We start from the raw sequence: 27,735 nt of genomic DNA, 5'->3' as shown, positions 1-27,735 counted from the left end.
GGAGAACGAGGGAAGAAAGAAGACTGAGGATGGAGAATCTGTTTACCTGGTTCCCTCTCTGCAGGATTGCTGCCCCCTCACTGTCCCTTGACCAGAGGTCCTGCAGATCTGTCTGTCTCCAGACTCTGGTGCTTCCTCCTCTGGCCTCTTCAGACATAGAACCCAGCAGCTCCCACTGCCCCCAGCCACAGGGAACTTGCACTGTCCCCTGTGATTTCCTCACTTCCTGCCAACACCTTTGTAAACAGTCCTCTTAATAAATTCTCAAATTACACAAGTTGAGTGTACCTATGGCTTGGTACGAGGTTATTTATAAAGATCAAGGTTTTAGAAACACTGACCCAAAGAAAATCCACCTATATTCCCCAAAGATTGCTCTGAGCTACCTAAACCTCCCAGATACTCAGAGAAGGCAATGGTAAGGGATGGTGAATGGTATCGTCTTCCTCCCCATCCTCCATTCCCTCTCTCATACCAAGTACTTCTTTTCAGTTGCTATTTTAACATTTTCTCATGTTTTCGCCAATCCTGTAGATCGTAAATCACATTTTTGTACCTAACAGAATTTCATTCCAATAAAACAATTGAATGATTCAGATATTCCATAGTTTTATTTTGAAAAAAAAAAAAAAGGTATTTCTCCTGTATATGTTTCTATTGAATCCTAGGTACAGTTGTCCAAGCATATGGGGCAATTGTAGTTAAGCATGAATAGGAAGGTTGAAATGGTATCTTTGTAAAACTCTTTCAACTGACAATGGAGATAAAGCTCTGTAAAATGAGCCCTCTCTCTCCCCTCTAAGGTGGCTAATTATGGAGAAAGTAAACAAGACTTCTGCATTCTTTCTTAGTCTTAATGGTTTAGAATAAATTGAATGCCCATTATCCCTCACTCCCAATCCAGGGGGATGCATCCTGCCCGTATACTATATACAGGTTATTTTCAGGTCATGAGACACAGTCTCACTTGCTTGTAAGTTCACTGGCTCAGGTAAGCAGACCATCTTTTTGCTGCAAAAGAAGAGAAACAAGAGGGTGTGTGCTCAGGGCAGGTTCCTGGCTGGTCAGGAGAGAAGGTTCAGAATTGTGAGATCTTGTGTTTCACTGACGTCAGGTCTACAATCATCTCTGAGAAGATTACTACAGGAGTCCACGCCTGTCCTCCAAGGGCCAGGTGTGGTAAGACATACTCTAAATGCCTGCTAGAGGTGGTGCTAAGGGGAGAAGAATTCCGTGTTCACACCCATGACCGTGACCAGCAGAGGCTGGAGAAGGGGAAGTATGGAATGAGCAACCTTTGTTTCAATAAAACTTTACAGAGGAAACTAAATAGAACAGATACATAAGACATATATATCAGATAAAATGGAGTTCCTTATATTAAAGTGGGAATGGGGAATTAAAGTCCACCCTCTTTGGCTTCTTAGCATCCCAACCCAAGATGGCCCTGCAGGAAGTTCAGGACACCCTTGGTCTCTGTCATCTCCCCATCAGGAAGCTTATCCTCATGATGAAACTGTACCTCAACAAGTGTCATATCTGAGCTCAGCCTGGTCCTGGTGGGTGTGTTTGGGGTGGGGTGGATCTGGGGCTTACTTGTCATTGACAGGCAGAGGAGCAGTGCAGAACCTCCCGATGATGGTCGTCTGGTCTTTTTTCCAAACCCGGTGGGAAGCCTGAAGCTTGAGCTTCACCTGGTGTATCTGGCACTGAGGGCTGGGGTGAGCTAGGACTCCTTTCCCAACACGCTGCTGTTTAGGTCTGGAAGGGAAAGGGAAAGTCACTTACTGTCACACATTTGGCCTTGGCTTCCCCTTGGCTCCCATGGGCTCTGTGGGTAGCCCGGTCAGTTAGTTCCTGGGAGGTGGGCACACAGTCCTCTGCATCATCCTTACCAGCACCTTGCCTGCACCCCACAGCTTTGAACATGAAGCGAAAAATAGGTGCTGAGTTTTGAAAGTAAACAGGTGGATCCTGCAGCAAAACAGCAGCTCCAGGATTTACACATCAGGGTAAGTGTCCTAGTTAGTGATGATCTAAATTCAGGTTAGTGAAGATATTTACTCTCAGGTCGAGGCCTCTTCCAGGATGTTGAGTTCTAAGAATTTTGCGTGAAGACTACTCTCTCTATTCAGACTGAGTGTGAACGTGTGAAAGTGTGAACGTGAAGTCGCTCAGTCATGTCTGACTCTTGCGACCCCATGGACTGTAGCCAACCACGCTCCTCTGTCCATGGGATTTCCCAGGCAAGAGTAATAGGCCTTGAGGCCAATCAGAGCTGGGGTGGAGTCCAGGTGTGGTCTCCTTCCGGCTGCAGCTTTGGTGTCACCCAGCCCTAGGTCTGAGCCTCAGCCCCTGCTCCCTGTGCCCTGCCCTGAGCTGCCCCTCAGGGGCAGGCTCCTCTGGGCTCAGAAAGAGGGACTGTGAGAAAGAGGGAGCTCCCAAGGGTGCTGCTTTCCCCTCAGAATGCCATTGGGTATTGTCTAAGCCGAGCATGGTTCCCTTTCCTTTCTGGCCTCTGTGTGCTGAGGAAATGTCTTCTGTGTGTACTTTCTAACCCAGGTTATAGTTTGTTTGTCCTTTTGAGGAAGATCCCATAAAACTTTGTATAAAAGCTATTCCATTTTTTTTACTTTTGATTTCAAAAGTGTTTATTTCAGAGGAAAAATAACCAAACTGTTCACTTTAAGAGGCTGCTTGGATGGAAAGCTTGGAAACTAGAAGGACTAGTTGCGGTGGCCTGGGGACTTGACCTGGGTCCATTTTCTAATTGGAAGGAAATCTTGGGGTTTCACAAATTTATAAAAAGTAGGGGAAAGACCACACATAAACCCCCTTCCCTTCTTTTCAATTTCTGTTCTGCAAGAGGAAACAAAACCCAAGGAATTGAAGTAATCATGTTTTTCAAAACAGTAATGCAAGTCTCTTTGGGGAGAAGAAGAAATCTTTGGATACCCATTCCAATTACTTAGGAAGCTTCTCAAAGTGTAGGAGGTGAGACCATGCCTGGATATTCTGTGACTGGTCTGGGCTGGGGCTTGCTGTCAGCAGTCTTTAAAGCTCTCCAGGTGATTCTAACAATCAGCCAGTCATTATCATGATTTCTGCAAGTGTTGGCTCATCTACCCAACAGAGAGGTGGGCTGGAGAGGTGATAGAAACCCATTTGTAGAAGTTAACATGATCTTGAACTAATCTAATGAAAATTACTCAGCTGTATAATCTGCAAGGCTTACGTGGGCACCCGAGGTCTGTGTCGGGGTCCTGACTGCCTGCTGTCTTGTGCTGTGTGGCCTGGGAGAGTTGGAACCCTGCCTGGTGGCAGAGTGTTTGGTAGTGTAGACGTGCACTCCTCCAAGAGGAAACTCATCTTCCCTGACAGCACAGTTAATCTGCATCCCTGAAGCCTGAGAAGTGTTTCCAAACCCAGATCTGATCCTGTCGCTCTCCTGTTTAAAATTTCCAGCAGCTCTCCAAACTGCTCTCAGGATAAAACCCTAGGTCCCTCCCCTGTCCTCCAGGGGTGGCACGGTCTGGTCCTGACTAGCCCCCCCAGCCTCTTGTCCCCATGCCTGATACCACTGCCTCCAGGGTCACATCTCACGAACCCATGGGCTGGGGGGAAGGATCCTCCCAAACCTTCAAAACTCTACTCAAACACTGTTTCTCCACACTTAGTCAGGCTCCATCTTCTTTGTTCTCACAGCCCCTGTCACTGCTGACAATTGTGCATTTGCAGGTATGGGCACTGATCACACCCCTGTTTGCACTACACCCCTCCTGCTGGCTACATTCCTCAGGTTCCCAGGCATGAGTGGGAGGCTGCTTCAGGCAGTGATTCTGAGCTCCTGCCAATCACTCACCCTTCCCACCCCCGATCCCTACTTGGTTCTACCAGCACCACTTGGCTTTGTCCCTGTGGCCCTGGAGTGTGAATGACTGCTATTGCTGAGCTCTGCATTGCTTCCCCATCCTCTGTTGGGTCTTCAGTTCTCCCAACATATTTGTAATTAGCTCCTTGTGTTAAATTCCTTCTGTTGGACTGCCTGGCTTGGGCTCTAGTTACCAGACTAAACCTTGACTGAGGCAGAGATTTATCTGGTTAGTCTGCTTCCTGCTGCTTGTGAGTAACTAATCAATGGCTTTTTAAAGAAACATGCACCACAGCTGCTGAGTTGCTGTCCCCTGCCAGGCTTGCAGCTCCCTACAGTTGAGGCTCTCTGCCTGCTTGCCTCAAGCCTGGTCCCACCAGCTGCTTGGCTCAAGTGTGACTCCACAAAGGAGGAAAATCAGCCCCAGTTCCAGGGACTGGTGCCACTGGGCATCAACCCCACTGGCCCTTACCTGGCACTCCCTGGCTAAGTTACCCACTGCTTGGGAGTCTTCTCCGGTAACCCACACTGATAGCTCCCTCCCCACTCCCCCCATCCCTCCATCCAGGAGTAGGGGCTTCCCAGGTTCTCACCAGCCCTGCTTGGGCCAATGGCCGAGGTCCTCCTACTTGCTGGCATCTCTGATGCCCCTGCCTGGATTCCTGACGCAACGTCCTGTCAGGGGCCTAGTTCCCACATTCTCACCCCCTGTTGGGATGTTCCCTTACTGCTGCCTGCCTGCTATTGTCTGAATACACTCTTCTTGGGCCCAATACTCATCCTGAACCTGGAACAGTTGCCTGGCATGTGTCTGTGGGTCCATCTGCGGTAGGTGCCACCCTCACCCCCACCCCTGGCCCAGTTGGCTCCGCCCACCCATCAGTGACCACACAGAGCATGTCCTGGGATGCGTGTATGTAGAAGGAGAGAAACCAGCCGTGCGGGACACTTACGTACATGGTGATCTTGACCGAGGAGGTGACACTGCCGCTAAGGAAAGTGACTGTGATGCAGGTGTCCTTCTTTCTTGGCTCCTGCAAGTGAAACTCCACGAGGCTGTGATACACTGGGAAACCAAAGCAGAGCAGACAGCTGGGCCAGAGGTCAGTGGGTGCAATACATGAAACATCCCAGAGAGCAGCACAGCAGTTAGAAATCTCACTCTAACACTTAGCAGCTGTGTGCCTGGGCACAGTTACCTCTCATCACAGGTTCTCAGCTTCCTCAAGTCTAAATTGTGTTCAGCTGCCCAGTTGCATTCTGCTCTTTGAGACCGCATGGACTGCAGCACACCAGGCTTCCCTGTCCTTCAGTCTCCTGGAGTTTGCTCAGATTCTTGTCCTTTGAGTCAGTGATGCTATCTTAACTATATCATCCTCTGTTGCCAAGTGTAAATTGGGATAACAAAATTACATACCTCACAGTTCTGAATGAGAATTAAATGAGTTAATACATATAAAGTCCTCAGACAGTCTGTGCCTAGGAATCATTCAGTACATGATAGTTTTCATTATTACTTGTAATCCTAGAATGTGCCTCTCCTCTCTGTTTGGCAACATTATCCTGATGGTGTGATTCTGAAAACCAAACGGTGTCTATCTTATACTAAATAATTAACTCATAAAATTTGGCAATGCCCCTCCCCCCTAGCATGCACACAGTGTTAGGAAATCCACCATATGTGCAGGAGATGACTGTGGCCCTCCCTGTGGTGGCTGGGGGCCCTCCCTGTGGTGGCTGGGGGCCGCCCTCCTGGGCAGCACTGAAACTAGGGCTCTCAAAGCTGGTATTGTCTGCACAGAGTGGGTGAGCAGCCTGGTTCATGGTGATACCCCTGGGTCTGCGGTCCCTCTGTCAAGAGAGGTTAAGAAGGATTGCAGCTTCCCCAACACCCTAGCCCTTCCTCAATAAGGGGTAAGCCCATCTGGCGGCACCTGGCTGTGACTTTGGTCTCTGAGCATTTTCACAGACTCCTTTGGTGGTTGGGACATAGCTAGAGAGGTAGTCCTTCACCTCTGCCCTACCCGTTCTTTGTTCATTTGTTATGTTTTATGGGTGATTATTGGGAGGAGGGGCTAAGTGGATTTAGGGAGACAGCCCAAGTTGAAGTAATGATGTGATCCATATGGGCTCATGGGGTTAGCAACCGGACTCCTGCCAAGAACCCACAAGAAGATAGGAGAGCACTGCACTCTGCCCCTCCATAGAGGGGAACAGCAGCTGCCGCGTCCCCCGTCTCTCTTTCTTAGTTGTTTACTGTGGATGCAGAGTGTTATGTTGACGGGCAAGGGCTGAACAGGAGTGGATAATCAAAATGTGGGAAAAAAAAAAGTCTACCTTACATAGTTTTAGGAATCTAATTCTCTGTGCTGAGTTGGATATATCACTTTACCAGCAGGTATCAGTGATCAAGACAGTTTCCTAAGGTTCTGCTTTTCTCTTCTCTGATTACTCTGGAAGCCCTAGGAGGGCCAGGTCTGCTAACATTGGTGGATGGGAACTGGTAGTGAAATTCCTACCTGCTCTGGGCGTGACAAGGGCAACAGAACGTGAGCCCTGGAAGGTTTGCCAGGAGAACTGGATCCAAGGTGAGGCCCTGCCACTTACCAGTTGTGTTGTCTTGCCTAAGTCATCAAACCTCTCTGTGCCTCACTTCCTTCATGTGGAATCAGTAACCCCCAACATCACCTCATAGTACACTGTGAGGAACGGGGTGATGGAGAGAAAACACTTTGGGTGAAATGTTGCTCTACAAGAGAAAAATAGTATTTTTGGAAAAATGATTTTTTGGGAGCAGATTCTCTGTCCATGCTGGCACCTGCCTGGCAGAAGCCAAGGGTGACAGCTGTCCTGGTGAGCAGTGCTGAGGCCGAGGCAGGTCAAGAGTGCTGGAGAGTGGGAGCTTGGTGCCACAATGACCTGGGAGTGGATGAGATGGATGTCAGGTGGGGTACCAGGTGGGCGACACATACCCTCCCACCAGGAGAGGAGGGGCCCATCTCTGATGCTCAGAATGGAAGGCTCAGAGGATGCAGGCCCCTCTGAGGTCTTTGAACAGACATAGCCATACTTCTGGGGGAATGGGGAGGGGATCTCACAACAAATATGAAACAGAAAAAGTCTGGTTCAGTGAATTCCCCTCAGCAGGGATCTAAAAATGCCTTCAGCCTTCATGTGTGCCTCAGGCTCCCTGGCTGTCCAGCAGGGAGGAGGCACCAACAGCTGCCCTGGAGCTGGAAGTAGGAATGAGAAGTCGGGTCCCTGCAGCCCTGCCTCTGACCCAGAGAAAGCATCCTGCCTCAGGCTGACCTCTGAGCGGCGGCAAGGACCCAAGAGTAACTGAGAAAGATGCCTGAAAAGAGCAGGTTCTCGGAAGAGGGGGCAGAGATATGAGTGCGGAGGCAAGCAGCGATGGCGTGGACAGGGTAAAGATTTTGAAGACAGAAGACCGGAGTTGAATCCTGGCTTCTTCACCCTCCCACGGAGCCTTGGGCACATCACTGCTCAGGGCTGGGTTGTCAGATGAGAGGATGGATGTGAAAAGCCCCCCACTTTCTTCTTAAGAAGTAGCCATGAATTCTCTCTAATGAAGTTACCAACACCCTCATCTCAGCTTCCAAATTTTCCCATTGTCGGAGGGAAGGGAATTATGACTCACTGAACCCAGTCACTGTGCAGCGTCTGCCTGTGTGCCATGTATTTCATTTTATCCTCATAATTAATTATTTGCAATAAGTACTGTTTGCCGCATAAGCATGTAGAAGTTCAGAAAGATTAAGGAACTCCTGATCACATAGCAGGTAAATGGAGAATTCGAGAACAATTTAGGTTTGGGTGACCACAGAGCCTGAACTTCAGGCGCTCTACTACCAGGAAGGTATGGCCACAAACATCCCTCCAACAACCAGCCCAGACACCAGTGATCAAAAAGTCATTTAGAATTAGGGTGGTCGTATAATTTCCCACCCAAACCAGCATACTTCTACTCTGAACACACAATAAAGCAGACAGGACTCCAGGATAAAAAAAAAAAAATTAGGAAGTATAGCCAACCTAGATAAGATGCAAATACCATTGGAAGGAGGATGGTTCAGCCCTTAATTGATGTTATAGATTCTAAGACTCCCTTTTCTCTCACATTAATCATCATTCACGATCACCGGCATCTTAGCGTCAATGAAATGCAGTGGTTAGGAGCCACAGTAAACAGTTGAAATATATATGTGAAGGTTCACTATTCCTCATGAACCCTGACGTAGGAGGGCTGCTAGAGTGGAGACACGCAGGGTGGACAATGAGGAGGGGGAAATGTATGCAGGAAGAAGAAACCCAAAAGATGCTCCCAAATACCACCCTAGAGAGAGAGCCCACCCTGGAGGGCAGGATTCCATGGCGGGGTGGGAGGAATGAAGGTCAGTATACTGACCGAAAGATAAGATGCCCCCAGGTTCTTATCCAGAGAGCAATGATTTGGGCTGGCTCTGATAAGTTTGGGTTCTATCTAAGCCCCGGAGATGCTGCCCTCCACCTGTCACTTTCCATGACTTTTTGCCCCAGTTCTTCACCTCCCACTTTGGCTACCACGCTGGGCTGGACACAGCCCAAGATGGAGGCCTGGACCCAGCAGGTCAGCACACTGGCAAAGCTGAGCAGGGCGTTCCTCCCCACTCACCACAATACGGAGCCATGGAAGTGGTCAGCAGGTAGACCTTCACCTCCCTGGGAAGTGGCTCTATCTTGACACCACCTTGTTCCACCAGCCCTGGAGATAAAGAAGCAAAGACAGCAGGGCCCTGAGGAGGCCATTTCAGGGTTCAGTGGCACCCAGCCTTTTAGTGATGAATTCATGCACCCGTTCATTCTACAAACAACTGTGGTGAGTCCTGGAATACAGCAACTCCATCCAGACAGGGATAAACACACAAGTAGCCAGAAAATACATTCTTCAGATTATCTAGCCCACTCCCAAGGGGTATTTATGTGAAATTATGAAATGATGTCTTCAACTTGCAAGACAATCTATATGACAGTTCTTTTAGTGGTATTTGTATCCTGTGCATTGGAGCACAGGAAGTGTTTGAGCTGAAGAATAGTGATTGATAAGTTGGAGAAGGGCTTTCCAAGCAGAAAGTATAAGTCTGGGCAAAGGGATATTGGGTGAGGAAACATGAAAAATATTCTTGGAAGTATGAGTAGTTAGCATCCCTGAGGTGTTTAGAAAAAAAGGAAAATCTCGTGGGAGATGAGGCTGAGCAGAGAGTGTAAAGTGGTTGTTAACCATCTGGTCCATCACATGCGTGGGAAACAGTGACATATGCCTGATGAGCAGGAAGTAATGTTGTTTTGCTTTATAATGGGAAACCACGCCTACTTTAACACTTTGTCAAGCTGATCTTCATTTCATTCATATAAGCAATGGCAGACTGCTGCAGTTCTGAGTGGCAGCTGGGGGATGGGAAGTGGGAGAGTGAAGGAGAGGAAGCAACCACACATTACCCAGGAGTTTTTTCTGGAACCCTTCAGGCTGGATAACCCCAGGATATTCACAACAATGATCTGCACAGGGTGAGCTGAGGCTGGATCCCTCAACCTTCCCGAGCCATTCTCTCCAGACTAGCCTGGATCCTCCAGGAATGTGTCCAGGTCAATCAGTAATTAGGAACCCCTCCAGCTGGCACGTGGCCTCACACCTCTAAGGCAGGCAATGTATGCCAGTCTTAGGGATTTCCCCCACAGCACTTGGATTTCAAGCCTATCAGGAACTGGAGAATGGCTGGCCTAGTACGGAAGACCATGGTGCACAGACTATGGTGTGCATCAGGTCCAAGAGTGGGTGCAGGGGATCTGGACCACACTGATGGAGAACACGCTGAGGTGGACTTGCGGGTCAGGGTCTCTGTGCCTGTGAATGGTGCATACGGCATCAGGAAGCACTACAGAGGGCGGGGGGTGGGACACAGAAAGCTAAAGGCCACCTTCTAGGTGAGAACACCTTCTAGCTGAATTCTGAACATTACTTAAATTTTCTTTACCCCACTCGAATAGACTTTTTGACCATGGGAGGTGAGGACTTGAAGAGGTGACAAGGCTTGAACTCTCCCCAAGTTGTCAGAGGGAGTCAAAGGAGGAGCATTTACCGATTCTTGGACAGGAAAGAAGAAAAGGGTTGAAACAATCCAGACACTGTCCAGCAAGGAAGTCCTTGTAGTTTGTACAAGGGAAGGCCACCAGTGGACAGGAGTTCTCCAGTGCGCTGATGTAGAGGTGTACAGCCCTCATATGATCACAGATCAGATAACTGTAGCCTGAACAAGGCCAAAAGACACAACCAAGGTTTCAGTTCAAGACACCTGGAAACTCCCTCCATGCTACTTACTGTAACTCTATTGAATGTTATAGTCCAACAGGCTATAAATACATGGGATATCCCCCCGAGCCACATTTTTGAAATATTGATGAACATGGTTACTATACTCTCATTTTTCTTTTTAATCTTTTTTGAAGTGATTCTTTTTTTTTTCTTTTAACTAAGCTTAATTTACCAATAAAATTGCTTACTTAGAGACCCATTCTTCCATGATCATGCAGATTCTCTTTTGAAAGATGGGAGCATATGAAGAGTTGGCAATCCTGACCCTCCTTCTCAAAATGGATATTGGTCTGCACATTTTTGCCTTCTTCAGCATCACCCACACAACCAATTTTATTCAACCTCATTAAACCCAATCCAACAAAGAGACAATCAAGGGAGTCAGCAGCAGCTCATGGTCCATCTATGAAAGCCAACCCAATGACTGACACACTGAATCTGCCAAATGTCCCAACACAACAAACACTTGGTTTCTTGTTATTGTTGTTGTTGACTATTTTAAAATTTGTGATAATTCACACTGAATGAATTTGCTTGGGCTAGGAGGTCCATAGTGAGCCATAACTCCAGCATTTAAGGTCTTCATACTCTACCTTCACCTTGGGACCCCCTCACCAAGCCTGAGCCGCGTGCGGATTTTCCCTTCCCCCATAGTTGGGACACTGTCCATGGCCAAACTCCCTTCTAGCTACAACAGGGAGCCGGAAGACACAAACCAAACCCTTCTCAAATTGTGTTTAAAAAAATTGTTGTTTTTTTCTTCTCAATTGTGAAGAAAATTGAAAGTGACCAACTAAAATGCAAAGAAATTTTCAAAAGCCATTAAAATCAAACCATCCAATCTGATCAGAATTGCTGAAAAAATTATGAATTATTAAGAGAAACATGATTTGGAAAATCAGTGAATTTGATAAGCTGGATTAGTGGTTACTCAACACGACTGTCAAAAGAATCTTTAAAATGAAAAAATTTTGGTAAAGCAGGAAAACATACTATTCAGAAATCAAAACTCCCATATGAACTGTTGATAGGTTAGCTGCATTCATGAGAAGAATATAAAAAGACTAAACAACCCTTAATGCTTAGCTTTTGATAAATTTAAAATTGTTTAAAATTATGCTAAGAACATAATCAATATATACAAAAAGAACATTCCAGAAGAGTGAACTTAGAAGAGAAGATATGTATATTCATTGAATGTATTCAAGAAGATTATCTTGAAAGCAAATTTGGAGAACTTAAATTTAGTTAGTTTGGGGAAATGGTTGTGCAGTGAACTGAACCTTCAGCTAGCTAGCTTTGGGTGCATCAGCCTGGTTCTGACACAACGCAGCACTGCAAAGGATGTAGCTAGTGTGGACTCTGCCACAAAGTGGGGCCCAGGAAGAAGAGAGGTTACTGGCTTGAGGGATGGTGGATGATGGTAGGGGCTAAGACGTAGGGAGAGAACCTAAATATGGAGCAATCTTTTAATTTCAGGCAGTCCTCCCCTAGAATTCCTTGTCTCCATAAACATCCATTCAATAAGTGCTGAGTAAGCTCGATGGGACATAGCAGAGGATACTGTCAGGAAGACTCCTGTGGCTCACACTGGCTGACTCAACACGAAACCTGTTGATAAAGTCCAGTCTCTGGAGCAGCCAAACATTGAGTATTTCTGGCTTTCTGACCTGCATAAATGGAAGTGGGACAGCCAGGCTGGTCTTGGCCCCCATTGATGAAGTAGTCCACGTGTCCGACAGGAATCCGAATGCCCAAATCTGCAAGAAGGCAGAACCTTGTTACCCTCTTCCTTCAGGGGCTATTTTCCAGGTCCCATAGCAGGGCCTACTGGCCGCAGAGCCTGAAGTCTGACCTTGGGTACTCACCCCTTCTCTGTGCTGAATGGGGGCCCACTTATTCCTAAATGCTAGAAGATGACAGAACTAACTAGCCCTTAGATGGTTTTCTAAGAGGTTTTGTCATGCTGAAAGGAAGCTAAGAATAAATTCATAAGAAGATACTCATATTTGCCTAATAAAATCAAGAAAAATATCCCTTAAGTAATATCCCTGAAGTTTTTATGAATCAGTAAATGTTACAATAAGCTTGGTAAGTTTACTTGTTGAATAGTTTCTATTTTACTTAAAGTAACAGTTCAGATATATATATGTGAGACCACATTTCCAGTCTCTTGCATGCTTTTGTGCTTCTATGACTGAGAAGAAATATAACCTGACTACAAAGAGATGAGTTTGTGAGGTAGTAGCCTTTATCCCATCAGTGTGACGATATCTGACCCCTCAAAATCAGTCCAATTGAGCTGCCAAAAACCATGACTTTCTCCTTCATATTATCTGTCACAGTTGGAAGCAGTGGAGTGTGTATTACTGGTTTGACATCATCTATCCAGGGTGTAAGTGATGACCTAGAATGCCTCCTTGCCCATCATCTGTCAGGTCAGTTCCACCTCCATAATATATTTTGAATCCTTCTGCTTCTCTCCATCTCTACTCCCACCACCTTTGCCCAGCCACTATCACCCCCTCATCCAGGCCACCACTGCAAACACCTTCCAAAGGGCCTTCCTTTACTGCCCACCTGCAGTCCATGCTCTGCCCAGCAGAGTCACCTTTTAAAGGAATCCAAATCGCTGCCCTATTCTCACTGATCGTAGAATAAGATGTAAACTCCCTGCCATCTCCAGTCTGGTCCTGCTCCACTTTCTCATCACATCACTTGCTGCGTGCTAACTACATGGTTCTCCTTCCTGCCCTCACCCACCGTAAGGCTTTCATTTTGGCTGTCCTCCCCATCTATAATGGTCTTCTCCCAGCTCTTTCCAGTGCTGGCTCATTCTCATCCATGAAATCTCACCTCAGACATCACCTCCTTGGACAGATTTTCCTCAATAACCCTACCTGAAGTAGACCCCGCACCCCCTGCCAAGTCACACACACTTCTCCCATATCCCTCATTACCATTATTGCGAGGTAGAATTATCTTGTCTATTGACTTGTATGCAAGCTCCACTAAGGCAGGGCCTTTACCCGTCTTCTCCCTGCCCTACGGCACCTATGTTAGTACCAAATACTTATTTATTGAACAAATCAGTGAACAAATGCTTTCCCTATTAGCCTGCAAGTTCCATGTGGTGCCCTGGGCATTGCAGTATTCTTAGTGCCTGCTACATAGATCAATCAAGACTCATTGAATAAATGGAAGTTATTTTTTTATCATAAAAATAAAAACTTTCTTTTATCCTATTAGGTAGTGGCTACAAATTTGAGGGGGACTGAGAGGCCTAGGACAAGTAAATAGAGACCAATGGGTCACCTATTTAGCAAATTTAGGGAAGTAAAGGGTTAACATTGTTAATTAACATGGTTAATTAACTTAATAACTAAGCAGAGGGCTATGGACTTTGTTTTCTTATTTGTGAAACAGAGGTAGAAAAGAGGGTTGAGTTACATGACTACATGAACATCTAGAATCATGAATCCGTGAGTTTTGGATGCTAAAAAGGCTTCTAGCCAAATGGTAAGAGACAAGGCCGTTTCTCAGTTGAATTGCAAACTCTGCGGTCAGAGACAGATGCAATTTCCTCTTGTACCCAACACACTGAACACAGGGCCTGGCACTAGACTCTGTGGGCATTTGACATTGAGTAGAAATGAGGAGGAGTGCCCGCTGGTTATGATGGATTCAGAATTGGGGGTTCTTGCCTGCGCCTGTCATTATTGGAGGCAGCAATTCTCATTCTTCACCGGACTGAGGGCTGGCCTCATCTCCTGGGAAGGAGAGAAGTTCTGATAGGCCCGAGCATCTTCCCCAGGAGTGGAATGCCCCAGTGTCCCGGGGTGAGGCATGTTCACCCTGAAAAAGCAGCCTGACTTTCCCATGTGCCTGCCAGGCAGAAGTGCCCTCCAAACACTACCTCAGATGAGGCATAGTGTTGAATCAGAGTGAGACTCATGACCAAACAGTTTTGGTCCACAAGTGAGAATCCTTCTGTCTCATGCTGGCTAAAAATAAAATCATTCATCTCAGTCCCAGAGCAAGATAGGGCTGGAAGAGACTTTGGAGATCATGCTGATAAACTCCTCACTGCCACAGAAGCTCAGAGGGGAAGGGTCTCCTCCTAGGGCCACTCCAATAAATGTCAGCCTCTTAGCCTCTGCCCTGTGCTCATTTGCCCCTCAACCCCCCAGCTCACTGTCTGTGTCTGTGTGGATGGCTTCCACGAAGAGGGCATCCCCAGGGTCCAGACGCTCCTCCAGGCTGGCTCTGGTGTACTCCGGTCCAGCAGGGTCCAGGCCTGCAAGGACAGACATGTCAGGGGCCCTGTCATCTCAGCCACAAGAACTCTCATGGATCCACTGCACACTTACACAGGCAACCCTTATAGTTCGGATCAGAATCCCCCAACAAGGACCCAAAGGTGAGAGAACTAGCTCAGGACCACCTTTTCCAGGGAACACTAATCTGTTGAGTAGACAGAACTCTAACTTCTTCATGACCCAGTTCTTCTGGCTCTGAAATGAACTTGCTAACCCCAACCATTTGGTAAGGGTTAATGTCAGTAATATTCATCCTCACATAGTAATAACAATGGCTATAATGTTTTGAGTAGTTACTATTTGCCAGGCCTTGTGCTGGGCAACTTCACACATTCTAGTCCTTACAACAATGTGTGTGCATGCATGCTAAGTTGCTTCTGTTGTGTCCAACTTATTGTGATCCCATGGACTGTAGCCCACCAGGCCCCACTGTCCATGGGGTTCTCTAGGCAAGAATACTGGAGTGGGTTGCCATGGCCTCCTCCAAAGGTATCTTCCTGATCCAGGAATCAAACCCACATCTCTTACATCTCCGGCATTGGCAGGAGGGTTCTTTACCTCTAATGCCACCTGGGAAGCCCCTTTACAATGATAGAGTGAAGTAAATGTTACTCTCTCCCAGCCTTACCTTGGATCCCTCCCTATTCCACCCAAAAAGCAGACTGTGAGACAAGTATGTAAAGTGCAAGTAGCTTATTTGGGAGAAAATCACCGAAAGCATTGACTTCCCAGCTGGTGCTAGTGGTAAAGAATCCGCCTGTAAATGCAGGAGACATAAGAATCACAGGTTCAATCCCGGGATAGGGAAGGTCTCCTGGAGAAGGGAATGGCAACCCACTCCAGTATTCTTGCTGGGATAATCCCATGGACAGAGGAGTCTGGCGGGTTACAGTCCATGGGGTCATAAAGAGTCAGACATGACTGAAGCCACTTAGCATGCATGCACAGAAAGCATCATGAGGGAGTGGAAAAAAGCCAGAGAATGAAAGACAATTTAAATGACTAGACTATCACTTTGAGTCTCATCCCACTGGGGTCCCCCTGCAGGACTCAGCAAAACACAACTCAGAATTGTCCCACTGAAGTGCTAGGAAGCCAGAGTGTTTACCATACAGCTCTGACTCCTTACTGATTGAGGGTAGTTCCTGAAGCATAAAATTCCCAGCACTGTGCAACTATTTAGAAACACTGTGTAAAGGTGATTTCCACAGTGGCCAAGAAGATAGGAGCTGTCACAACCCATTTTAGAGTTGTAGAAACTGAGGCTCAGAAAGAAATAGATGGCCTCTAACACTGACACTAGAGATCATGCAGTAACAACACAATACCATCTTATCCAAAATGGCCACAATAGGTAAATTTTAGTGATGATCAATGACTTGATCTTAAGAACAAAGGCCCAACACACTTCCCTCTGCCTGCCTTAGCAAATGCTCTTCCAGGCATGTTCTCTCTCTCTCTAAACCTGAGAGAATGGGCAGGGAATAATGTTACCTGTGATCCGTCCCAGCTGGCCATTGTAGAAATGTCCTACCATGCCCCCTACATGGGCCCCCAGGCTGATGCCGATGATGTGGATTGAGGACGCTGACACACCCAGCGCCTAGAACAGGCATTTACAGTGAGTTACATTTGGGCCACCCCAGCCCCTGTTACAAGGGTAACAATTTTCTCCGAGGCATCAGAAGCAGAAGGTCTTGGGCGTGACATACCAGCCACACATGCTTTGGGGAGAAAGTGCAGAATCTCACCCGGTTAATCACCTGCCCTCTCCTTGGGCTTCCCACCTGGACAACCCATTCACTTTTGGTGCCCAAGGTGTGTGAGGCATGACCACAGCCATTTCCTCCTGAAGGCATAGAAGGGCCAGCTATCGGCACCCCCGATGTAACATGCAGCGGCGCATCTTACAGAGGAGCAGCTAGAGTCTCAGAGAGGTTCAAAACTCCGCCTCAGGTCAACACAGTAAGTGGTAAAGGTGAGATCTGAACCAAAGACCCACAGACTACCGGTGGCTCTGCTTCCTCCCTAAAGCTCCTCCTCATGTGTTATTTCTTTCTTCCTTAGCTCTCGCTCCCCCATAAGCAGCCAGAGCTCACCCTAAGGTCTTCTACACCTACCAGGAGTTTACGGAGGAAACGAGAGATCTCGAGTCCCAGCTTAATCACATTTTCCACGGCTGAGAAATAGGCACCTGTGGAGCCATACACCCAGTCCACAGCAATCACGTTAGCATCTCCTGCCCGCAGAAGGGCACCGATGAATCTATCAATCCAGGAAGGCTTTGTTCCTAAAGCCCTAGATGTGGGGCCAAGAAAGGTTAGGAAAATTAGCTTCCAAGTCAATATTCATTGTCATGGAAATTACAATGACATTTCTACAAACAGAACAAATCTAGAGGAAAAAAGTCACAAGTGTGTGTGCGTGTGTGTGTGTGTGTGTGGTGGGCGTGGAGGGAAATACGAGCACTAAATCCTACAGCTCTTTGAGCAGGAGGAGGACATAATCCTGAAGTCAGCAGGGCTCCTGCTTGCACCTGTGGAGCCTGTGGGTAAACTGTAAAGAGGTACCTTTGTTCCAGGTGGACGTAGCCTTGGGCCAGGGCTCAGAGCTCAGGTCAGAGTTCAGCCCTACTGGCCCTCAGCCAGGTACCTTTGTGCAATGCATAAATCACATGGACCACATGTGCTGACCCTGCCTGTGTTACTCATGGGAAAGAAAAGATAGCTTTGTGTATTAGAGTTCAAGATTTGCAATCTTAATTCTCACTCTATAATACAGACACCTTCCTTGGGGATGTTTCCATTTACTTGTTCATGCATTCACCCTTCAGGCAACAAATGGGCCAGGCAATGTCTTGGGTGCTTTCTGAGAAATAAAGAAAAATGAGATATGTTCTTTATTATTCTAGAACTTAGAGTATAATAGGACTTTTCTAGGAAAAGAAGAAGAGGAAAAATTTCAGAAAGCTTTCCTAAGAGATTGGGAATGGGAAAGAAGTCTTCTCCATGGCACAGAGCTTGCTCATGTGGACAGAGGAGCCCAGCCCGGATGCACACCAGGGAATATGGCCTGGGGGCATCTGGAACAGACAGCATAGCAAGGCTTCAGAGCTCTCCACTCCATCAGCTATCTCTGGGTCACAGGTGTCTCTGGCTGAGCCGCGGATGGTGGCTGAATGCAGGATTTGCCAGAGGAGAGACTTTGGCCCAAGAGTGGGAGGGAATACCTAAGGGAGGATATGGCTGGGACCCTGGGGTCAGGGGTTTGAGAGGCAGGGAGAACCCAGCCAGAGATAAGGAAACAATTATCCTTTGTGCAGTGTCTCACTGTCCACCTCTTCACTGGGTCCTCCCCAATTTCAGTTGTTCTAGCTACTGTTTCTCCATATTCTCTCCCTTTCTCTTCCCAGCAACTTTTTACTGTCTTTGGCATTGTTGGTGAATTTTGGAGAGGAGATGTTGGAAGGAAGGATGGTGATTGATTTGGGACCCAGAGACTATATATTACAACAAAAGTTGGACTGTGGCTCATCAAAGAAATTGAAGAAGGGTGTAGTACCTGAGAAACACTAATCTCTGGGAATGATGGAAGTGGAAGTTTCTTATGTTGTGAAACCCAGGTAGAAGTGAAGAAGAGGAAATAAAACCCTGGGTAAAAACACCATGATGTTACATTGCACAAAGCCTGTGACCTCACTGGCTGAAATGAATCATGCAACCCACACTTGAGGGACGAAAGGATCACTGAGACCATTTTTACAGCCTCCCTTTTATTCAGGCTTGGAAATCGAGGCTTCATGTGCTACTTATCCAGGGTCATTCATATTTACTGTTTGAGAGTATATAGATGAGACTTAGCAGAGGAATAACATATGTGACCAATAAGAAAGAGCAACACATTGTGTGTTCATGTTGCTATGAGACCTCTTCAAGGCCAGCAGAAGGTGAACAAGGGGACTTGTGACAGGCAATGAATCCATTTCTCCTCTTGCTCCCCACTAACTTCCTGTGGCATGAGGGTCATTTTCTAGTTCCTAGCAGAGGTGATCTTATTGGTTGGTTGGCTCCCACCTGAATCCATGGATAACTAGCTTGGTTCCTAGAGTGGCATTGAACCCAGAATTTTGGATGTCACTACTTTCTTCCACTAGCTGCCCACAGCTGGGATTCGAAGGAGTGAAGAGGAGAAACTGGACTTTGAGATTGGTGCCTCGGAGGAGATTGGCATTCTGGAAGTCAGTGCAATTCGTCTGTGGGGTAGGAGGTGCATCCCCTAGAAGAAAAAACAAATAAAACCCAAGAAACTTCAAAGGTGAGGTCATCTGTTCTTAAAAAGAAGAAAAGTGCTTTTGAAAGGAAGAAAGAAAGAAACAGGGGCTTACAGGGATTGATCATAAATCAGTAAGGGTAATGACTCATTTATTAAAGGCATCACTTCTATAACCAAAATCTATGACTATTTTTCACAGATTTTTTATCTTATGTAAAGATAAGATACCAGAGAAGAATAAAATATTGTTCAACTAGAGAAGATTAAAGGCCATGATGAAATGGATATTGTCATGGCTAAATTGAGTCCCCTTCCCCCCATAAATTCATGTGTTGAACTAACTAACTAATCCTTAAAACCTCAGAATGTGACTCTACTTGGAGACAGAGTCCCTGCAGAGGTAATTACATCGAAATGAAGCCATTGAGTGTGTGTTCAGTCATGTCCGACGCTTTTCCAACCCCATGGACTGCAGCTTGCCAGGCTCCTCTGTCCATGGAATTTTCCAGGCAAGAAGACTGGAGTGGGCTGCCATTTCCTTCTCTAGGGGATCTTCCTGACCCAGGGTTGGAACTAGTGTCTCCTGCCAGGCAGATTCTTTACCACTGAGCCACCTGGGAAGGCCATGAAACCAATAGGGTGGGCCCTTATCTGATACGACTGATATCCTTAGGTGAAGAGGCAATTTGGTCACAAAGAAGAAAGATGACGTGAAGACGTGGAGTAGACAGCCATCTCCAAGCCAAAGAGAGAGGCCTGGAATGGATCCTTCACTCAGAACAGTCAGGAGGAACAAACCCTACCACCACCTTAATCTCTGACTTGCAGCCTTCAGAAGTGTGAGAGGATAAACTTCTGTTGTTTAAGCTACCATCTCTGGCACTTTCTTACAACAGTCCTGACTAAATAATACAGTTTTCTGAAAAGAACCCTGGACTATAAAATGAACAGTTGCCCTGGGGACTAGGCTTATTCTGGTCTGTTCATCCCATCCCAGAGTGATCACTTCTCACTAATCACCTTTTGTCCTTAGGAGCAGTCCAGAGCCACTCCAGAGCCTGCAGTGCCCAGCACGTGGCTGCCCAGGTGATAGAGAAGGCCTTTAATGAGCTACATGTATTCAACAGTGCCTTCCAACAGGTACATTTAAATAGGGTATTTTATAGTCAAGGTCACTGAAGGAGGGCCTTCTACAGTACTGAACTGAAATGGCAGCATATTGTAACTCCTGCATCCCAGGGAGCTGAAAATCTGGCCTATCTTTAAGATCCAACAGCCCCCTCTCATGCCTGTGATAAAGAGGGGGGCCTCCAACACCCAGCTGTCTCACAGAAAGAGACTGGCAGGAGCGGCAGGGCATACACCGAGTGGCCACAGGGCCCCACTCCTGGTAGTGTTAGCAGCAACCTCACATTCCTACCACAGGCCAAAGCCATTTGCAACATCAGAAGACAGGTCTAGGTTGCAAACTGATTTGCACAGCCCTCTTCACAAGGAAGACAGCTCTCTGAGGTTTCTGGAATAGTTCTCTGCCTTCAGAGGTAACTGGGGAGCATGTACAGAAGGCCTGTGGATCTGCAGTGCAGTGGGCCATAGTACTGTGAGCAGAATGTGGGCGCCCCACCCTTGCAGCATGCCAGCAGCGGTTTCCTCACCTCTGCATCTGAGCCCCAGGCCTGGTCCCAGAGTCCCCTTGCATCTCCCTTCTCACCAGCCAGGCCTCGGACACCCCTGCAGTGAAGCCCACTCTGACAGTGCAGGCTCCTCAGCCTGTGGCAACTTGCACTCCTATGACCCAAGATAGATTTGTCATGACTTGACCACCTCATCTGCCTCCCCTAATTTTTGGAAGAAAAGATGAAAAGCCTCTACTTGAACAGGAGACCTGAACCACATACATGACTGCATTGCACTATTGGTCATGTAGCAAACATAGTTTGTCACAGAGCAAGGCGCAACAAGCATCACAGAATCAATATAGTCCAGACAATGTTATAAATAAGCGGTAATAAAAATTAGAAATCAATAACAAAATTATTTAAAGATACATTTGGAGATTTTAAGTTTAAGTCCCTTTTAAGTAATGAATGAGTTGAATAATCACAATAGAAATTAGAGAATATTAAAAACTAAAGACAATAAAACCAATGCAATATCAAAACTTGAGTTAAAGTAACTAAAACAGTACTAGACTGATAGCTATTAATATAACCTTAAATGCAAATATGAGGGGGAAATGGGGAAAGATACAGATCATGTAAGTTAATCTTGTAAGTCAGAAAATTGAGAAAGAATACTACAGCAATTGCAAATAAAATGTAGGGAAATAAATACAAAGGAAGTAATTGAAATTAAAGAAAAAAATGAATAAGAATGTCATCGGGAGCAATTCAGCCCATGCAGTTGCTCAGGTCCACCTTCCTGGAGAGATCTGACACTTTGCTTTCTCCCACCCCCAGACAAATGGTAAGTAAATCCTCAGAACAAAATATTCAGAATTAAACCATTCTCACTACCTACACTGGTGCCACTTTGGTCTAAACCACCATCATTTCTCAAAATGATGTGGCCTGCAATGCTTTTCCTGCCTTCATCCTCTTCAGCCTATTTGCAGCACAGTTGCCTGGAAAATCCCATGGACGGAGGAGCCTGGTAGGCTGCGGTCCATGGGGTCACTAAGAGTTGGACACGACTGAGCAACTTCACTTTAACTTTTCACTTTCATGCATTGGAGAAGGAAATGGCAACCCACTCAGTGTGCTTGCCTGGAGAATCCCAGGGACAGTGGAGCCTGGTGGGCTGCCATCTCTGGGGTTGCACAGAGTCGGACATGACTGAAGTGACTTAGTAGCAGCAGCAGCAGCTAGAAAAGTAAATTAAATCATGTCACATCTCTGTGCAAAAGCCACCAAGGCATTTCACTCAGAATAAAATCCGAAGTCCCAACAATGGAAGAAAGCCCTAAATATCTAGACCATCCTCCTGAGGAGCCTTCTCCTGCCCCACGATTGCTTCCTCTGTTCCAGCCACTGTCCTCCTAGCTCTTCCTCACTCTAGACAGGTTCCTGTTGGAGGTTCTGTGCACTGGGCATTCCTTCTGCCTGGCATGTCTTTCTCCAGACATCCACGTGGCTAATTCCCACTTCTGCTTTAAGTCTTTGCTTGTCAAATGTCATCTCCTTTCCTCTAACCCCCATTTAAATTGCCATCTGCCTATGTGCCCGAAACATATGGCTCAGCTGGTAGAGAATCTGTCTACATACAGGAGACACAGGAGACGCAGGTTCCAGCCCTGGGTCAGAAAGATCCTTTGGAGGAGGAAATTGCAACCCACTCCAGTATTCTTGCCTGAAAAATTCCACGTACAGAGGAGCTTGGTGGGCTACAGTCCATGGGGTCACAGAGTCAGACATGACTGAACACAACACACAAACTAAGTGCCTCACCTCCATTCTCTGAATCTTGTTTATCCTGATTTATTTTTATAGCAATTATCACCTAATCAAGTTTTTATTTACCAGTTTATTATTAAATGTATTGCTTATTAATTTTCCCACATTAGAAGATATGTTCAAAGAAGGGAGGAATTTTATCTATTTTGTTCACTCTACTATAGAATAGTACTTGCCACACACAATAAATACCAAAAAGTAGTTCTTTGAACAGGATAATAAACTAGATGTACTTAAAAAAATAAGATGTACTTTTGATGCTGCTGCTGCTGCTAAGTCACTTAAGTAGTGTCTGACTCTGTGCGACCCCATAGATGGCAGCCCACCAGGCTCCTCTGTCCCTGGGATTCTCCAGGCAAGAATATTGGAGTGGGTTGCCAGTTCCTTCTCCAAGGTATGTATGCATGCTAAGTCGCTTCAGTCGTGTCCGACTCTATGTGACCCCATAGATGGCAGCCCACCAGGCTCCTCCATCCACAGGACTCTCTATAAGACATAGTAAAAAAGAGGGAAGTCACAAATAAATAATATAGAGAATTAAAAGGGGATGTAAACACAGCAAATTTTTTTAAACCACAAAGGAGCATATTTACACCCATCCAACAGTTTAAAAATACAGATGTTTCCCTAAACTAATTATTTCCTAGAAAAATAGCTTACTAAAACTTAGTCAAGAAAGAAAAAAAACAGAAAATCAAATCTAAAGCTATAACATAAAGGAATTGAAACAGTAGTTTTAAATCTATTCATCAAAAAACTATATCAGGACAGATTTCACATAGAAATTCCACCAACAGGTCAATTCCTATCTTACTATTTCAGAGAATAGAAAAGGAGAGAAAGAATCCAAACTCATTCTATGAAAATAGCCAAAATGTCAAAACTGGACAAATAAAGAAGGAGAAAGGAAAACTAAAGGCCAGTTTCACTATTGTACATAGACATAAAAAGCCTAGATAAAATATCAAACCCTTCAAGGGTAACAAGAACTAAAAATACATCATGGCCAAGAAGGGTTTAGTCTAAGAAATGAAAAGATGGCTTAACATCAGAAAATATATTAATGTAATTCACATGTGAGCACATTAAAGAAAAAAAAAAACATATGCTCAACTCAATAGATGTAGGGGGAAAAATGCTAAAATTCAGTACCCAATATTCCTTAACATAAGAAAGGAAGGCTATCTACCGAAAGCCTATAGCAACAATTATACTCACTGGTGAAATGTTAGAAGCATTCCATTTGGAACTGGGAACATGAGAATGTATGCTATCAGTGCTTTGATTAAATATTGGACTGGAAGTTCTAGTCCTAGCTAGTAAAACAAGATAATGAAATAGGATAAAAGTTATGATGTTTGAAAAAGGGGAGAAAAATTGCCAATATTTGCAGATGATAGAATGAAACTGTTCAGGGACTTCCCTGGTGGTCCAGTAGCTAAGACTGCACACTCCCAATGCAGGGGGCTGGGTTCAATCCCTGGTGTGGGAACTGTATCCCACATGTCACAATTAAGAGTTCACATGCCACAGCTGAGACTCAGCACAGTGAAATAAATAAATAAAAATAATTTATTATTTTTTTAAAGAATTAAACTGTCCATCATTCAAGGCTATGGAGCATGGCCCAGTGCATGCACCACTTCAACCAAAGTGTAGTCACAGATGAATACCCAAAAGAGACAGAGAGAAAGAGACATAGACAAACTCAAATGTAAAAAGAATATCTCCACGAACAAGAACAGAATTGCAAAACGGTTCTGGGTTTCAGGTCTGGGAGAAGGCAGTGTTTGTAAGAATTCAGGTTTGTGAGGTTTGAGGGGTCCAAAGTGCTCTGTCAGGGGTAGAGAAGACCCATCTGTAGCCAGCAATGGAGAGAAGGACTTCCCAGCTCGAGAAAGGAAACTAAAAATAACACACACAGAAACTTTTTACTGGGGCAATAGCTTTTTATGGAGGAAGATAGATGGAAAGACAAAGCCTCACTAACAGAAGCTGAAACAACGCCCTCCCCGCCCCCAAAGGAGAGAGGGCAAAGATGGGAGCTCAGGAAGGAAGACACAGAGATGAAGAGAGACTGAAAATTAAAGTGAAACGAATCTATTGTGTTAGAAGTCAAAGTAATAGTTACTTTTGGAGCAGATGTATTAAGATGGGATATGGGCAATGGGTTTTAAGAAATGGGTGATGTTTTCTTTCTTGATCTGGATGATCATTCTAAAAACTCATTAATATGTGTATTAATAATCTGTGTACTTTTTTGTATATATGTTGTACTTCAATAACAAATTTATTTTTAAAAAAGCTTGCAAACAAATATATAAAGACATCAAACATTTACAAAGATTGTCAATGAGTGAATCATTGATTCAATCCAGGTGAAATAAAGTTTAAGAAATTGTTGACAAAGGTTTAAAATGAGTAAGCTGAGATTATATACAAGGACAAACATTAAAACAGAGTATAGGAAATTATTAAATAAAATAGGCATGCTGCTACTGCTAAGTCACTTCAGTCGTGTCCGACTCTGTGTGACCCCATAGACGGCAGCCCACCAGGCTCTGCCGTCCCTGGGATTCTCCAGGCAAAAACAATGGAGTGGGTTACCATTTCCTCCTCCAATCCATGAAAGTGAAAAGTGAAAGTGAAGTCGCTAAGTCATGTCAGACTCTTAGCGACCCCATGGACTGCAGCCTACCAGGTTCCTCTGTCCATGGGGTTTTCCAGGCAAGAGTACTGGAGTGGGGTGCCATATAGGCATAAGTGATAAGATATACAGTAAAAAAAAAAAAGCTAATTAGAAGTTGGAAATGAAAATGTCATCGAAATAAAAATATAATCAGTACACTATTGTCTAGTACAGAAGAAGTCAAAGAAGCTTTTTAATAAGAAAGTGCAGTTAAAAAGTACAGGCAATACATGGAGAAGCTCCAACATTTATCTAGTGGCTGTTCTCTAAGGCAAGAGGATGGGAAAAGAAGTTGTGCTGCAAATAATTTCTATAACTAAAAAAAGATATGATTTCTCTAATCAAAAGTTAAACTCAGGGTAATGAGCAAGATTTTTTAAAAATGCATCTATACTAGACAGGTGATAGCAAAACTGCAAAACATTAGGTATAACAGACATTCTTAAAAATTCATAGACAAATGCATTGGAAAACTTAACAGCAATGAAAAGTATAATTTCCTAAAACTGAATCAGAAAGAAATAAAAATCCTAATAAACACACACACACAAAAAATTGAATTGGTAATCAAGAGTCTTCTCTCACCATAAAATGTGCTAGAGCCAGATGGTTTTATTTGAGAAGTCCACAAAATCTATAAATCATAAATAACCTTTATCTTATATTGGGTTGGCCAAAAGTTCATTTGGATTTTTCTGGAGGCTGAAAGAACTTTTTGGCCAACCCAATATAAAACTGTTGCATAGAACACACTTATTTCCTGCAGTTATAATCATCTTGGAAAAGGAAATGGCAACCCACTCCAGTATTCTTGCCTGGAAAATCCCATGGAGAGAGGAGCCTGGTGGGTTACAGTCTACAGGGTTGCAAAGAGTCAGATATGACTGAAGCAACTTAGTAGCAGCACCATCAAGACCAAAGAAAGGCAATAAAAGAAAAGAAAATGATAGATAAGTTTCCTTTATGAACAAATATACAAAATAATAAATATATGCAAAAATTAAAATAAATGTTGGCAAATAAAATTCAACATCATATTTAAAAATACCCCATGGGAATAGGAAAAAAATACCCCATGACTAAAAGATTTGCCCCTGGTGATCTTCATTTAAATCCATAGAGTTTAGAAGAAAACATGAAAGATTATAAGAAGATTGCTTAAACAAGACATCAGAAACACAAATTGTAATAAAAAATAAAAATTAAGGCAATAATGTTATACTGCTTTTCCTATGAGATTGACAATATGAAAAACATTTGGTAACATTAACAAAATATTGGTGGAGAGATGGGGAAACAAACATGCCCACATACTAATCAACAGTTATAACCTCCTTATAAGGCACTTTTTCTCACATTCATCAAAAATGTATAAGATATACATCCTTTTAGATCTAGTGTATAGTATATAAATAGCCACTTCACAATACAAGATATATGATCACTTTATACACCCACACACACTCACACACACAAATATATGACTGAGTTAGGGAAAAAGCACACATAAAACTGGCTTCCCTGGGGGCTCAGATGGTGAAGAATCCACCTGCAATGCAGGGGATCTGGGTTCTATCTCTGGGTCGGGAAGATCCCCTGCAGAAGGAACTGTATTCTTGCTTGGAGAATCCCATAGACAGCCCTGGCAGGCTACAGTCCATAGGGTTGCAAAGAGTCAAACGTAACTGAGTGATTAACACACATACATTCACACACATAAAAGTAAGTAGACCTTTTCAACATCACCCATGGAGGCAGGGAAGGGTTAAGCAGTACTGCAAGGGTGGTATCAATCATGGAAGCTTTCCTGGAAGACGTGAAGAGCAGAAAAGGTAGTATGAGCAACTGCAGGCAGAAGGCAGACAGACACGTTGTAAAGCTGGGGAATGAGAATTAAATGTCTTGTGGAGGTGACAGAAGAGCAGTCAGCTGTTGGGGGCAGGGGAAAGGGAGCTTTCTAAGGGTGATGCCACTGCTGGTCAGAGAAGGGGATCTTCACTCTTCCCGGACTGTCTACGCCATAGGAGAGTTTAGATTTGCTATATTAAGCAAGGGAGAGTGGTGGGTGGGGTTTTCACATCGGAGGGAAATTGCGCTAAAGGTTGCAGGTTATCTGTGACTTAACAGACTAATTATCATAGTCCTACCAGGAGGGATGACAAACCTGAGCTTGAGTTGGGTCAGCAAGATTAGAAAAAACCTCTAACAATCTCAATGACAAAACCATTGTTAGCTTGGAAAATTTTGATTTTAAAATTAAATACATCTTGGAACAGTGAGTATGTATAGTGTGGAAATGAATCATATTTTGGAGTTAATTGCATTTATTTCCTTAAACTCTTCTTGTCTTGCGCAAGGTCAAAAGGAGTAATGTAGATTTTAGAAAAATGAGTAAAACAGCTAGAAGAAGTTTAGTTTTTATGACTTAAGGGCGTGCCGTCATTCCCCTTATGATTGAAGGTTTTTTCCTCCCTCTTTTAAATTCATCTCAGGAGAGGACTTACAGGGGACCTTCCAAAGGTTAGTGCTGCATAAATAGATGGCATGAAAAAAAACAGAATTATTGACTGAAAGAAGTTTCACCCAAGGACCTGGCCCCCAACTTACCTGTACTTCCAACACTGAGCCACAAAAGGAGACCCCACAACCAGAAGCATCTCTCCCAGAAGTCTGGGGGCATCACCGAGCTGGAAGTCTCAGAGCTGGTGTAGAACTGACCTCTAATGACAAAGAGATCGCATAACCCAGCCTCTCACCAAACA

The 27,735-nt window shown here is 44.9% G+C and overlaps 1 protein-coding gene across 4 annotated transcripts; it reads right to left on the bottom strand.

Annotated features, from left to right (window-relative positions):
• On the bottom strand, positions 548–27,735 carry PLA1A (phospholipase A1 member A). 4 transcript variants are annotated; one of them, XM_005674959.3, is made up of 11 exons: positions 27,581–27,729; positions 18,634–18,835; positions 16,681–16,858; positions 16,055–16,163; positions 14,437–14,538; positions 11,912–12,001; positions 10,009–10,176; positions 8,544–8,633; positions 4,829–4,937; positions 1,597–1,761; positions 548–1,011 (listed from the first exon to the last, which is right to left on the bottom strand). In XM_005674959.3, exons 1-11 carry the CDS (start codon positions 27,651–27,653, stop codon positions 927–929), a joined length of 1,371 nt encoding a protein of 456 aa, XP_005675016.1. In that variant the 5' UTR covers positions 27,654–27,729; the 3' UTR covers positions 548–926. The 4 variants fall into 4 exon arrangements, with proteins under 4 accessions (XP_005675016.1, XP_013818178.1, XP_013818188.1 ...); XM_013962724.2 differs by lacking the exon at positions 10,009–10,176 and having other exon boundaries at positions 589–1,011; XM_013962734.2 differs by lacking the exon at positions 548–1,011 and having other exon boundaries at positions 1,673–1,761; positions 4,825–4,937; positions 27,581–27,732.

The sequence above is a fragment of the Capra hircus genome, chromosome 1, assembly GCF_001704415.2.
Source record: "Capra hircus breed San Clemente chromosome 1, ASM170441v1, whole genome shotgun sequence".
Lineage (NCBI taxonomy): Eukaryota > Metazoa > Chordata > Mammalia > Artiodactyla > Bovidae > Capra > Capra hircus.
Note: the sequence above shows the minus strand (reverse complement) of the source record. Positions and strands in the feature narration are given on the sequence as shown.

Excerpts from the sequence above, each read along its gene's own strand:
- PLA1A (XM_005674959.3), bottom strand. The coding sequence starts at position 27,653 with ATGCCCCCAGACTTCTGGGAGAGATGCTTCTGGTTGTGGGGTCTCCTT. Across the intron at positions 18,836-27,580 it reads GCTCAGTGTTGGAAGTACAG|GGGATGCACCTCCTACCCCA; the intron begins GTAAGTTGGGGG and ends TTTTTCTTCTAG. Across the intron at positions 14,539-16,054 it reads CCAGCTGGGACGGATCACAG|GCCTGGACCCTGCTGGACCG; the intron begins GTAACATTATTC and ends CTGTCCTTGCAG.